General features: G+C 41.3%; 1 protein-coding gene across 1 annotated transcript in view; it reads right to left on the minus strand.

Annotated features, from left to right (window-relative positions):
* FEZ1 (fasciculation and elongation protein zeta 1 (zygin I)) overlaps positions 1-13649 on the minus strand; it is a 164786-nt gene that overhangs the window by 124827 nt on the left and 26310 nt on the right. The window contains exon 3 of the mRNA XM_006867661.1: positions 3685-3784. Within this exon, the coding sequence (XP_006867723.1) occupies positions 3685-3784 (100 nt within the window). The remainder of the gene's footprint in view (positions 1-3684; positions 3785-13649) is intronic.

Genomic DNA, 13649 nt, shown 5'->3' on the forward strand with positions numbered 1-13649 from the left:
AAGGTTGGAAGCCTCTCACTCCCCAATCTCAAAATCTACTACAAAACAGCCTGGTACTGGTACAATGAAAGATACATTGATCAGTGGAACAGACTCGAGAATCCAGAAATTTCTCCATCCACATATTGCCAAATGATTTTCGACAACGTGCCTTGGTATGTTACATAGGGAGGAGATAGTCTCTTTAATAGCTGGTGCTGGCAGAACAGGGAAAGCTATATGCAAAAGACTGAAACAAGACCTTAACCTCATGCCCTGTACAAAAACCAACTCAGCATGGATCAAAAACCTAAATATGAATCCCAAAATTATTAAAGTAATCAATGAAAAAATAGGGACAAATGTGAGAGCTCTAATACAGGGAAAACACAGACTACTAAACATTTTGAAAACTACACAAACAAAAGTAGACAAAATAGATGAGTGGGGCATACTAAAAATTAAAAACTTTTGTGCATCTAAAGACTTCACCAAAAAAGTAAACAGGGAACCCACAGAATGGGAAAAAATATTTTGCAACAACACATCAGACAAGAAACTCATTTATAAAATATATAGGAAACTACAGCACCTCTACAAGAAAAAGACAAAAACCCAATTAAAATATGAGCACAGGCCATGAACAGACACTTCACCAAGGAAGAGATCCGGGCAGCCAACAAACATATGAGAAATATTCACGGTCACTAGACATCAGAGAGATGCAAATCAAAACAACAATAAGCTATCATCTCACACCAGCAATAACAGCAAAGATTAAAAAAGTAGAGGACAATAAGTGCTGGCGAGGATGTGGAGAGACTGGGACGCTCCTGCATTGCTGGTGGGATTGCAAAATGGTCTAGCCTCTCTAGAAAGCAATATGGCGCTTCCTCTGAAGGTTGGAAATAGAAATACCTTATGATCCAGCAATCCCTCTACTTGGTATTTACCCACAAGAAATACGAGCCATAACACAAGTAGTTATATGCACACCAATGTTCATAGCAGCACTATTTACAATAGCAAAAAGATGGAGACAGTCTAAGTGCCCATTAGTTGAAGAATGGATAAACAGGCTTTGGTACATACACACAACGGAATACTATGCCATCTTGAAGAACATCAAGGAAGCTGCAAGCTACCGCATAACATGGATGAACCTTGAGGACGTTATGCTGAGTGAAAATAGCCAATCACAAAAGGAGAAACACTGCATAGGACCATTATTGTAAAGGAGTAAGAAAATTAACCCACACTAAAAGGGGGGAAATTATATATATATATGCTGATCACCAAGATGTATGGATGAGAGGAGGGGAGGGAGGGGAAGATAGAGCACAGGCTAAGGAATAGACACAGGATAGCTTGGGGTGGCGGGGGGAGGCAGGGAGCAATACACAAAAAGGGGTAGGGGAATGGAAGAACAAGACTGAAGGGAGAACAGTTAGACAGCTTCACGTGGGCTAAATGGGACAAAGGTTAATGATGATGTATGCACAACCTTGGAGCAACAGGGCTCCAGGATACAGGGATTGAGGCACGGTTTGAAGGGTAAAAGAGGGGAATAGTGTTAAGATGCTTGGCTGTCTTTTGAATCTGGTTTCCCTTGCCTACCATTGGGGTTGGGGGGAAGGGGGGTATCGACAGAATCATCCCTACAGAAAGCTTGTAAGTCCATCTTCAGTCTATAACTGATTGGAATACCTTAAAGGGGGCTAGAAGTTGCCCAGTGAAAGAGGCTTCCTGTGGAGCCTTTACATTGCACAAGACCATAGGTGGAATCCAGAAGCCCATCCAGAAGCCCATCCAGAACTGACAGAGGTAGGAAATGTCCACTGGAAAGGACAAGCAGACCAGCCTGAAGCGGGTAGAAGAACAGAAGCTACTTCGTGAAAGAAAGACTGGCAGGAAAAATCCAAAACAATAACAGCAGTCTGAGTGATTACTACAAGAACAAGTAAGCTGTTTGCCTGAGAGCCATCAAGGTAAGTGGTCAGGACCCCTGAGAGCAAACCCCCTTCCAAGACTGAGACTCAAGAGGAATACATGAGCAGGCCTGGCTGGTGACCACGCTGGTCACCGATAATGGAAGAGGGTGAAAAAACAGCAATGAAGAGGTGAGCTGAGCCCAACCACATACAATAGACCCCCATGAACCCGGGTGAAGATCTGGATGGCCAGCAGTCCAGCAAGACCCGGGGACTCCTGGGCCCAGAGGCAGTGACATGACCCAGAGGACTAGAGCAAAGAGTGAAGCGTCCAGATGATATGAAGTGAGGGGAGATACATAAGAACACCCATACTTGCAGATAGTACCCACTTGACCTGGCTTCATTGGCTGGATGATCAGAACTCGATTAGAAGAAGAAAGAAGGGGGGGGGGGGCGGGTAGAGGAAGAGTGACCGGCTACAATTTGATGAACTTTACCTATACTTATGGACGTAGTAGCTCAAAAAAAGGAATAAATCTTTACAGCAAGGATCACTCCCACATGCTTGGTACACAGGGCTGACAGGTATGGACAACATAGACATAGGCTACCAAAATGGGGAGGCCTATAAAGGCAATAAGTGGCTGGCTTACAAGTTTTCAAGAGGGAGCCTAGTTCGAGATGGGGTGGGGGAAGGTAGAATCACCCCTGAATGATTTCCAATCTGAAAGAAAATGGGGATAAGACTTTTGTGGTACAATGGTGAATACTAGCCATCAGGTCTGACTGTGAGGTTAAGAAATGTAGAGGTAGATGTTTTTTGACAAAAGGAGGAGAGTGATTTGATTTTGCAGCCCAGGAGCGGAGGTCCCTGGTACCATCAAGTGAGAAGAGTGGAGAGCGGGACCCTGCCCAGAGAGGCAGTGATGCCAAGGATGGAGACAGAGAAGATGATGTGGACAGATGGAGTGGCTGGGGACACTGGACTCAGGGCGGAAGAGGGGCTGTGTGCTGGTGGCCCAGGGGGAGAGGGTGGGCCTTTGTGGTATACCCTTTGGGGTTATATGATGATGCACGGAGGGGACTGTAATCATCGCAATGACACAAAATATGATGGGATGAGTGTGGAGCTGATGTTCTCCCATGTAAACCTCACAATAAAAACTTAAAAAAAAAAAAAAAAGTCAGTAATTCAAACCCACTAGTTGTTCAATGGGAGAAAGATGTAGTAGAGGGTCGATGAAAACAGAAGGACCACCAAAGAGATGGATTGACACAGTGACTGCAGCAGTGGGCTCAAGCATAGCAATGATAGGATGACACAGGATTTGGGAGTCCTAATGTGGTTCTGTAGGATAAGCACTGAGCTGCTAACCACAAGGTTGACAGTTCAAACCCACCAGCTGCCATGAGTCAGAAATGACTACACAGCACTTAACAACAACAACAACATGGCACAGGACTGGGCAATGTTTTGTTCTGTTGTACATAATGTCACTATGAATTGGATCTGACTCAAGGGTACCTAACAACAACTACACAAATCAATAAGTTATCTGTGATGCACTTTTTTTTTTACAAGTAGTTTTTCCAGTCACCTGTATGTACCGGATATTCACCGTCTTCTACCCTCCCATCTTCCCAGCTATTATTTTGAGCTATTGTTGAGCTTCATTAGATAATAGGGGAAACTGTTGAATTACAGAACGTTTCTCTAATCAGAAACAACATTTTCTCAAGTCCTATTAAATATGGGGCCCCTGAGAGATACCTCAATGTCAGAGCCGTTGCCATTCAGAGCTTCGATGTTTGGGCCCCTCCAGTCTTCTGGTAGAGAAGGGATGTAATTGTCTGTCAGAGCATCCCAAACCCTGTAAACAAAGAGAAGCTCTCATTAGCACACATCTGTGGCCCAGTCTTGCATGGAGGAAGAGCCGGCCCAGGGGAGGAGAGAGCCTTCTTTTTATGTGTGCCAGGCTGAGATCAGCTGCCTTCCAGGATTCATAGCCAAGTAGCTTAAAATGGATTCAGAGGCACTGCCCTGGGGAACAGAGATCCAAAAAGATAGAGCTTGGCCAGGGACTTCAGTGTAAAGGGGTCCCTGAGAGAAGAGGAATTCCACACTATGACACAACCAAACCACCAATGGGCCTATGACACAACCAATACCCCTTAGCCAAATAGTTCATGTTCTATGAACCTAAAAAGTGCCCATACATTTCCTTTCCTATGGAAAGAGAAGAGTTAAAAGAAAATCTGGGGAGATTTTCCATCTCATTAAGATTAGGATCATCAGCTAATTTACATACATTTCAAGAGATTTCCAGCATAAATTGTCATGAATTAAAACCTTGATATCTAGTAAGAATAGGGGATAATGCCAGTGCTATGGCTTAGTGTTGACTCTGTAGGATAAGAATTGGACTGTGAACCACAAGATCAATGATTAGAGCCCACTAGCTGTGAGTTAAAGATGAGGCTTTTTTCTCTAGCAAAGATTTATAGCCTTGGAAACCCTATACAGATTCACTAAGACTCAATGGCACTTAACAACAACATGACTTACTTTATTTACCTTTCCCCCCAAATACTGTAGTGAGGTTGAGAGTGGCACAATCATGCCCTATAGCACAGCAGAATCTAAGTGCTCCCTGTCTCCATCATAAACACTCTAAGGCAAATATATGAAAACAACCGATAAGTACACCTCTATGTACACAATTAGTTATAGTAGGAAAGAATAAGGCTTCTTTTATGAAGGGACTTTGAAATAGTTCTTAGAAAAAGCTGGAATTATCTTTTAATTCCATTTTCCCACAAACTTTTTAAAGCCCATCAAATTACATTTATATTTAAAATTCTGATATATAAATTATAAAGTGTTTTTCCACAATTCTTAAAGCTTAACTCACTCACTTAAGAAGGATTTCTTTGAATTGTTGAATTGGTTATGTTATGTTATACACATTCTCAACAAAACAAAAAATAAAATAAATTTTAAAAAATAAGGGTAATTGGGGAAAAAGAAAGGCATTAAAGAAAATTCTGAAGTTACAAACACACATCAGGAAAATGCATAAAATGCATAAACACCGAGAGATTAATGTAAATCAGTAAACAAAACTTAAGCAATACTATCATGTAAGGCACGTGAATTAATATTGTTATTGGGTACCATGAAGTCAGTGCATTAGAACAAAATACTGTCAGTGCCTGCGTCACTCTCACAATTGTTCCTATGTTTGAGCCAGTTGTTGCAGGCAGCCATTGTGTCAATCCATCACATTGAGGATTTTCTTCTTTTTTAATGGCCCTTTACTTTATCCAGCATGATGTTCTTCTCCAAGGACTGGTCCCTCCTGATAACAAGTCCAAAGGAGTTGAGATAAAGTCTTACCATTCTGTTTTAGGGGGCATTCTGGCTGATTTGTTCCAACACACATTTATTATTCTTCTAGCAGCCCATGGTATGTTCAATATTCTCTGCCAACATCATAATTCAGAGGCATCAATTCTTCCATGGTAATCTTTAGTCGTTGTCCAGCTTTCCATGACTTGTGTCAGGCATACCTTAGTCCTCAAAGTGACATCTTTTTACTGTTTTTTTTTGTTTTTGTTTTTTAACACTTTAAAGAGATCTTTTGCAGCCAACTTGCCCAATGCAAAATACGTACATCATTTGATATCATGACTACTGCTTTCATGGTTGTTGATTGTGGATCCAAGTACATGGAATCCTTTAAACTTCAGTATTTTTCCATTTATACTGCTGCTGCTTATTGATCCATTTGTGAAGATTTTTTTTCCTTTGTGTTGAAGTGCAATCCATAATGAAGGCAATATTATTCAATGTTTATCTGTAACTGCTCGAAGTCCTCTTACTTTTCAGCAACTAAGGTTGTATTATCTGCATATCATAGGTTGTTAATGCATCTTCTTCCAGTGCTGAAGCTACATTGTTCTTCATATAGTTCAGCTTCTCAGATTATTTGCTTAGGATGCACAGTGAATAAGTCTGGTGAAAGGATACAATTCTAATGGACATCTTTCCTGATTTTAAAACATTCAGTGTGTACCTCCTTGTTCTGTTTCAACAACTGCCTCTTGGTCTATGTACAGGTTCTCCATGAGCACAATTAAGTGTTCTGGAAAGCACATTCTTTGAAATGTTATCTATTATTTGTTATGATCCATAGAGTCAAATGTCTTTGCATCGTCAATAAAACACAGTTTTCTGGTATTCTCTGTTTTCAGTCATGAGCCATCTAACATCAACAATGATATCCCCCATTCAATGCCCTCTTCTGAATCCAGCTTGAATTTTTGGCAGTTCCACAGATCTAGTCGATTTAACTTTCATATATTTCATCCTGAGAGGTCCATGTGTATCATTGCTATTTATGCTGTTGAAAAAAGTATTTACAATGAATTGGTCTTGTAAAATTCTGTCATATGATTCCCAGCATTGTTTCTATCACCAAGGTGTTTTTCAACTATTGATCCTTCTTCTTTGTTTCCAACTTTCATATTCCAATTACCAATAATTATCAATGCAACTTGATCAATTAAATGATCAATTTCAGGCTGCAGAAGTTGCTAAAAATCTTCAATTTCTTCATCTTTGGCATTAGTGATTGGTGCATAAATTTGAATAATAGTTGTATTAACTGGTTTTCCTTGTAGACATATGAATATTATCCTACCACTGATATTGCTGTACTTCAGGATAGATATTAAAATGTTCTTTTTTACAATAATGCAACAGCAATTCCTCTTCAATTTGTCATTCCTGCCATATTGAAAATCATGATTTTCCAATCCAGAATAACCAACAGTTCATTTCACCTCATTAATGTCTCTGATATCAACCTTTATGCAGTCCAATTCATTTTTTATTTCCAATTTTCTTAGATTCATAGTTCATACATTTCATGTTCTAATTATAGGGATGATTGCAGGCCATTTCTTCACATTTTGAGTCATGATACAGCAATGAATTAAGGTCCTGAATACTTTACTCCATCCACACCATTAAGGTGGACTGTACTTTGAAGATGACAGCCCTTCTCCTGTGATATTTTGAGTGTCTTCCCACCTGAGAGGCTCATTTTCTGGGACTATATCAGACAATGTTCACTGCTATTCATAAGGTTTTCACTGGCCAATTTTTCAGAAGTAGATCACCAAATTCTTCTACTTAGCCGGAGAGCTCCACTGAAACCTGTCTACTATATGTGACCTGCTGGTATTTGAAATACTGGTGGCATAGCTTCCAGCAGCACATAAGCTACCACAGTACAACAAACTGACAGACAAGAGGTGGAATATCATAAATGAGGGTTGTATGCCATCTCCATAAGGTTAAGCATTCAGCTGCTAACTGAAAGGTCAGCAATTCAAAATCACCAGTTGCTATGAGGTAGAAAGATGTGGCTATCTGCTTCCATAAGGATTTACAGCTTTTCAAGAGGAGTCTTTTATACCTTGCCTAGACAGAAGCCTTTGGAAACTCAATGGGGCAGTTCTACTCTGTCCTATAGGGTTGTAAGGAGTTGTAATTGTTTTCTCGTTATGCCATCTCCTTCATGGGCCTATGCATCTGAAACACATGTAAATCAAAATATTTAGATACACTAGCATAAATATTTTGGGTCCTGGTGTGGTGCTGTAAGATAAACATTGGACTACTAACTAAAGACCTGTAATGCAAACTCACTAGCTGCTCCTCAGAAACCCTATCCAAGGTCATAATGAGTCAGAACCGACTTGACAGCACATAACAACAACAACATAAGTATTTAAATATACTAACAATAGTATTTAAGGAGCTCTGGTAGTGTAGTGGATACGAATCAGGCTGCAAACCTTAAGGTAAGCAGTTCAAAGCTACCAGCTGTTCTGAAGGAAAAAGATGAGGCTTTCTGCTCCCGTAAAGATTTACAGCCTCAGAAACCCTATACAGGGTTGCTATGAGTCGGAACCGACTCCACAGCACATAACCACCAACAACAACATTAGTATTTAGGCATACTTCTTGTTGTTAAGTGCTGTCATAGCGACCCTGGATAGGGTTTCTGAGAAGCTATTAGTAGGTTTGAACTGCTGGCCTTGCAGTTAGGAGTCTAGAGCTTATCCTACAGAGTCCCACCATAAGAAAATGGAGTCCTGGTGTAACCCTGATAAGCACTAAATTGTTAACCACAAAGTCAGCAGTTCAAATCTACCAGTAGCTCCTCAGAAACCCTATTCAAGATCATTATAGCCAGAAACTACTCGACAGCACTTAACAACAACATAATAGTCATTTGAAAATAAGCAAATATTTGTTAAATGTAAAACTAATGATCTGCTCTGTAAATCTTCACTCAATGAAGATTTTTTAAAAGAATTATTAAGAAACTCAAATATGAATACTTGTAGATCAAATTCAAAACTATAAAATATGTAGACAATGTCAAGCACAAATGCAAAACCATAAAAACCAGAGCACAGATAGTTGAAATCAGATACATGCAATGATGGAGGGAAGAGAGACATTTCTATAAATACAAAATCAGAAATTATCTGTGATATATGGATAGATAAACAAAGAGATTTTCCTCATGCATGCAATTGGTGATGAAACAAACAAAAGGAACCCAAGAAAGCACAATTTAACAGATGGTTGAGGCATCCATTTTTTCTTTATTTTCCTACCATTTCAAGACAGCACTTTTAAAGAACACCCATCAAGTGCTCATTAGCAAAGTTTCAGAGCCTACTTCTTAAACCATGGGTCATATTCCAATTTCCACCAGGCACAGCAAGAGCTACATTAATTCAGGCTAATTCTAAATCCCCAAGCTCCATTAGCATTTAAAGCCAGGAGGCAAATATGATTTGCTATCTCCAATATACCACACCCACTGGAAAGTTCTGCAGAGAATTGTCCTTACATCACTGCTTTACATTCTCTACAGATTAGACCACTAGCAATAACCTCTCAGAGTTCTGGTGTGGTGCTGTAGGATAAGCACTGGACTGCTAACCATAAGATCAGCGGTTCAACCAGGGTCACTATGAGATGGACCTGAATCAACAGCACTTCACAATGACCTTTTAATACTTTCTCTAATCCTAGTCTTCCCCAGTTCTGCCCCTGCTCTATGTACTACCAGACTATATCATGCAAGGCACTGACCTTCAGATTTGTCCCAGCAGGAAATGCCTGGAAAAGTAAATTCAGCAAAATATAAAATCAGCAGGAGTCTTTTATAACTCTCCTAGACAGAAGCCTTTAGTGGACTGCATTAGCATTAACTTTCTAGTGACCTTGAGACTGTTTATCTCCTTAAAATGAGTCCCCACTTGTCTTATCTGAGGCTTCATCTGACATACTCTGGATTTCATTCTCCAGTTATAGCTTTATAGTGACAATCCCCTAAAACTTTGTCTCCTTAGAATTTTAAACCATCCTTTTTCACTCTTTCTTTCTCTTTCTCTCTTTGGGCCAGGTTTATTTCTTCCTTTATGACTTGTTTTTTATCCTTTGATAGTCATAAATAAACTTAATAGTCCAACACTCTCATCTTTTTGTAATCACCTGCATATCCTTCCCATACTCATTCAGTGCACATTTAACAATAAGAACCACAGTCAATACTTACTGAACACACATATTGTTGTTGTGAAGTGCTGTTGAGTCAGTTCTGACTCATAGTGACCCTGTATAGGGTTTTCAAGGAGTGGCTGGAGGGTTTGAACTACCTGTGGCTAGCAGTCCAGTGCTTATCATACATCATACCAAGACTCCTTTGAACACATACTATTTGTCAACGTGGTGCTGTATTGAACTGCTAACTGAAAGGTCATTGGTTCAAACCCACCAGCTATTCCTACTCCTTGGAACTCCTCTACAGGGTTACTATGTGTCAAAACTGACTCAATGACATTTAACAATAACAACACTCTAACTCCATACATTAATTAATTCACTTAATTTATTTGCCTAATATCAGAAAACCAGTAACAACAGAGGTGAGATTTGAATACAGGCAAAAACAGCTACTCTTTGTGAATTGCATGGCCAGTTTTCAATCTATAGCAGGACTCCAAGCTTACATTGTTGTTGTTGTTGTTAAGTGTCGTCAAGTTGGTTCCAACACATAGCAACCCTGCATAGGGTATCTGAGGAGTAGCTGGTGAGCTTGAACCACCAATCTTGCAGTTCAAATGGCTTTGCAGTATGGCACATTAACCCACAACGCCACACCAGGACTCCCCAAGCTTACATAAATCCTGATCAATTGAAATATGGAGGCAATGGAGATCCAGTAGTAGAATTCTCACTTTTCATGCCAGAGACTTGGGTTGGATTTCTAGCCAATGCATCTCAAGTATAGCACCACCAATCTAGCAGTGGATGTTTGCATGTTGTCAGCAGAGCTTCCAGCTAAGACAGACTAGGAAGAAAGACCTGCAGCCTACTTCCAAAAATTCAGTCAATGAAAACCCTCTGAATCACAATGATCTGATCCCATTGTATATGGGATCTCCAGGAGTCAGTACCTACTCAAAGGCAACTAGCAACAACATATTGAGATAAACATACACACTCACACACTAGCCCTAACAAGTATGGTTGTTGTTGTTGTTGTGAAGTGCCACCGAGTCAGTTCCGACCCATTGCGACCCTGTATAGGGTTTCCAAGGTGTGGCTGGTGAGCTTGAGCTGCCGACCTTGCAGTTCAAATGGCTTTGCAGTCTGGCGCATTAACCCACAGCACCACACCAGGACTCCAACAAATATGGTAGACAGTGTAACAGGCTTCTGTTAAGATTTCAACTTGGTAAATCTACATTTCCTTAATATGCCTAGGTCAGCTACTTTCATTGTCCAGGAAAGTTTTGTGTTTAGTCTCTCCAATATCCATAGTTGTTGTTTTGTTAAGTGCTGTTCAGTTGGTTCGAACTCATAGTAACCCTGTATAGGGTTTCCGAGGAGCAGCTGGTGAGCTTGAACCACTAACCTTGCAGTTCAAACCAACCTTGCAGCCCAGTGCATTAACCCACAGCACCATGCCAAGACTCTAATGTCCATAGTTATGTGTTTAATATAAATACACTTATGCATTTATGCTAGCACATTAATGCCTTTGAATAACTTTTAGGTTTTTGCAAAGTCTTAAATAGAATCAATACTATCTCTGCCTTTATGGAGTAAACTTCTAAAGAGAGAATTAACTTTCCTAAAAATCAGCTATTAAGGAGATTTCCCTGATTATTCCATATTTACTTGTCTTCAAATCATTGCTGACTACAGGTGGTTTACTTACTGAATAGGATTTATTTTTAGAATCATCTTTAGCCCAATAATTATATCTAAAGAATAGGAAACAATTCTTATTCTCATATGTTTCACCTCTTGGTATTCAGGGTAGACAAAAGGACTGGTACAGATCCCAAGGAGGCAAGAGGTGGGAGGAGGACTCTCCATTCTTATGTTATAGTGGGTCCTTTCAGGCTCTGGCCTCCAGGCCCTATTTCTTATAGCAAAGGAAAAGGGTGATTATGTATACATAAAGGAGATTCTGGAGTATTTTCTGAGTTCAAACACAGAAAATATATATGTAAATATATATATATGGTCGTGGCTGTGTGCCATCAAGTTAATTCTGACATAGTACCCCCATATAGGTTTTCCAAGACTGTAAATCTTTATACGAGCAGAAAGCCTCAACTTTTTCTCCAACTGGTGGTTAGCAGTCCATTGAGTAACCCACTACACCACCAGGATTATATACATATAATGTATATATGTATATACTTAGAGAGTCCTAGTGTGGCACTGTAGGATAAGCACTAGGCTGTTAACCATAAAATCAGCAGTTCAAACCCACCAGCTGATCCTTGGAAACCCTGTACAGAGTTGCTATGAGTTGGAACCAATTCAACAGCACTTAACTTCCATGCCCTCACAAATCAGAGATAATCTGAAATCTTAGCCAACTTCCTATTAGCCAAAGAGTTCCAAAAGACTAAAGAAATCAAAACTATTAAAGAATTCATTGCATTTACTTTATGATTTGTACAATCTTTAAGGAGGTTAGTTGGACTAAGAATTTCATTGTTTGAGTGTTGAGAGGACTTCCAGTACTTCCCTGACCAGGCAGCTCAGGTAGGGCAGTCTCAAGGAAAAGGGGCGGAATCACACATAAGAAACCTCTGTCTAGCAGACAGACAGCCTTTGAGCAAACATAAGATCTTATATTTCAACATTCTGAACTCGTTTTTTTAAAAGATCAAATTGCTGAGGAATTAAAGGCATTTTGAGCTTTTGCCTGCCTGCACATGGCTCTTGTTCCACGCCCGCACCAGTGAGTGCCTCTGCCCCCTGCAGACCTAGGAATGCAAAATTAGAGCAACCCCACTTAGAAGACTGCATTTCCAGAGAAAAGGAAGCATAAACTAACAAAGCCGAAAAAATAGAGAGGGATATCAGCACGGATATCAGGAAATTCGGGGTACCCACGGTACACAGAGACTAAGACAGGCATTTTTTACGTCATCAAATACGGACACTACCTCCATGCAGCCACAACCCCCAGCCCTCTACTGCCCCGGACTAGACCAGCCCTCTGCCAAGCCACCGAAGCTCAGGAACGCCCAAGGCACAGGCCCGCGCACTGAGGCCAAGGCCCTCCCAAGGGCCAGACACTCCCACTGAGGCCAAGGCCTGCCCTGAGGCCCAACCTACCCACAGACTGGTCACAAAGGCCCAGGCCCAACCTAGGATCAAATCGCCTACCCGCCTCGTGGCCCAGGCGGTCCATAGCCCAGTCGCCGCTGAGGTCCAGGGCCCCCAAGGCCCAACTCAGCGCATAACCAGGTTGCTTAGGCCCAGGACCCCGGAGGCCCAACCCGCCACGTAGCACGGTCATCAAGGCCCAGTGCCCCTAAGACCCAACCCGCACTCAGTCCAGTCCCCAGGGCACAGGCCCCCTGAGGCCAAATCCGCCCAACCCGCCCGCTGAGGCCCAAGACGCCCAATGCCCAACTGCTGATACCAAGGCCCCCTGAGGCTCAAACCACCGGCAAGAGGCCCAAACCACCAGCCCGAGGCCCAAACCACCCACCCGAGGCCCAACCCTCCTGCAGGCCAATCGCTGATGCCCAGGCCTCCAGAGGCCCAAACCGCCTGCCCTAGGCTCAAACCACCCACCCGAGGCCCAAACGGCGCACCGCCAAGGCCCAGGCCCAACTGAGGCCCAAAAAAGATACTCTGAGTTAAGCAATAAGGAAAGTGAAAAGGGAAGACCACATCCTGATCACATCTTCCTGGAGGTAATCAGAAAACATGAAAGATTACCAAAACACATACTTAATTAATTATGTGGGCCACAGATAAACATTAAACATGTCCAAGAAGCAAAAGTAGATGACCATATCGGCACATGTCCAGAAAAAAGATAAAATATCAGACAAATGAACCAGAAGTAGACTTTCTCTCCATGCTGGAAGGAGGGCAGGCCTTGGAGATACCTGAGAAAGAATTCAGAAAAATGATTATAAAATGTCTCAAAACACTTTACAATGGAGTTGAGAAAAATAAGGAAGAAGTCAGAAAAGTGCTACAGGACCAATCAAACTAGATAGATACAGCATTAGTAACAATCCAAAACCTACAGAAACAGGTCTAAACAATCAACAACAAAATGGCAGAAATAGAAAACTCGCTAAAAGGGCAGAGGAGTAGAA

The sequence above is a fragment of the Chrysochloris asiatica genome, unplaced genomic scaffold (genome assembly GCF_000296735.1).
Source record: "Chrysochloris asiatica unplaced genomic scaffold, ChrAsi1.0 scaffold00107, whole genome shotgun sequence".
Classification (NCBI taxonomy): domain Eukaryota; kingdom Metazoa; phylum Chordata; class Mammalia; order Afrosoricida; family Chrysochloridae; genus Chrysochloris; species Chrysochloris asiatica.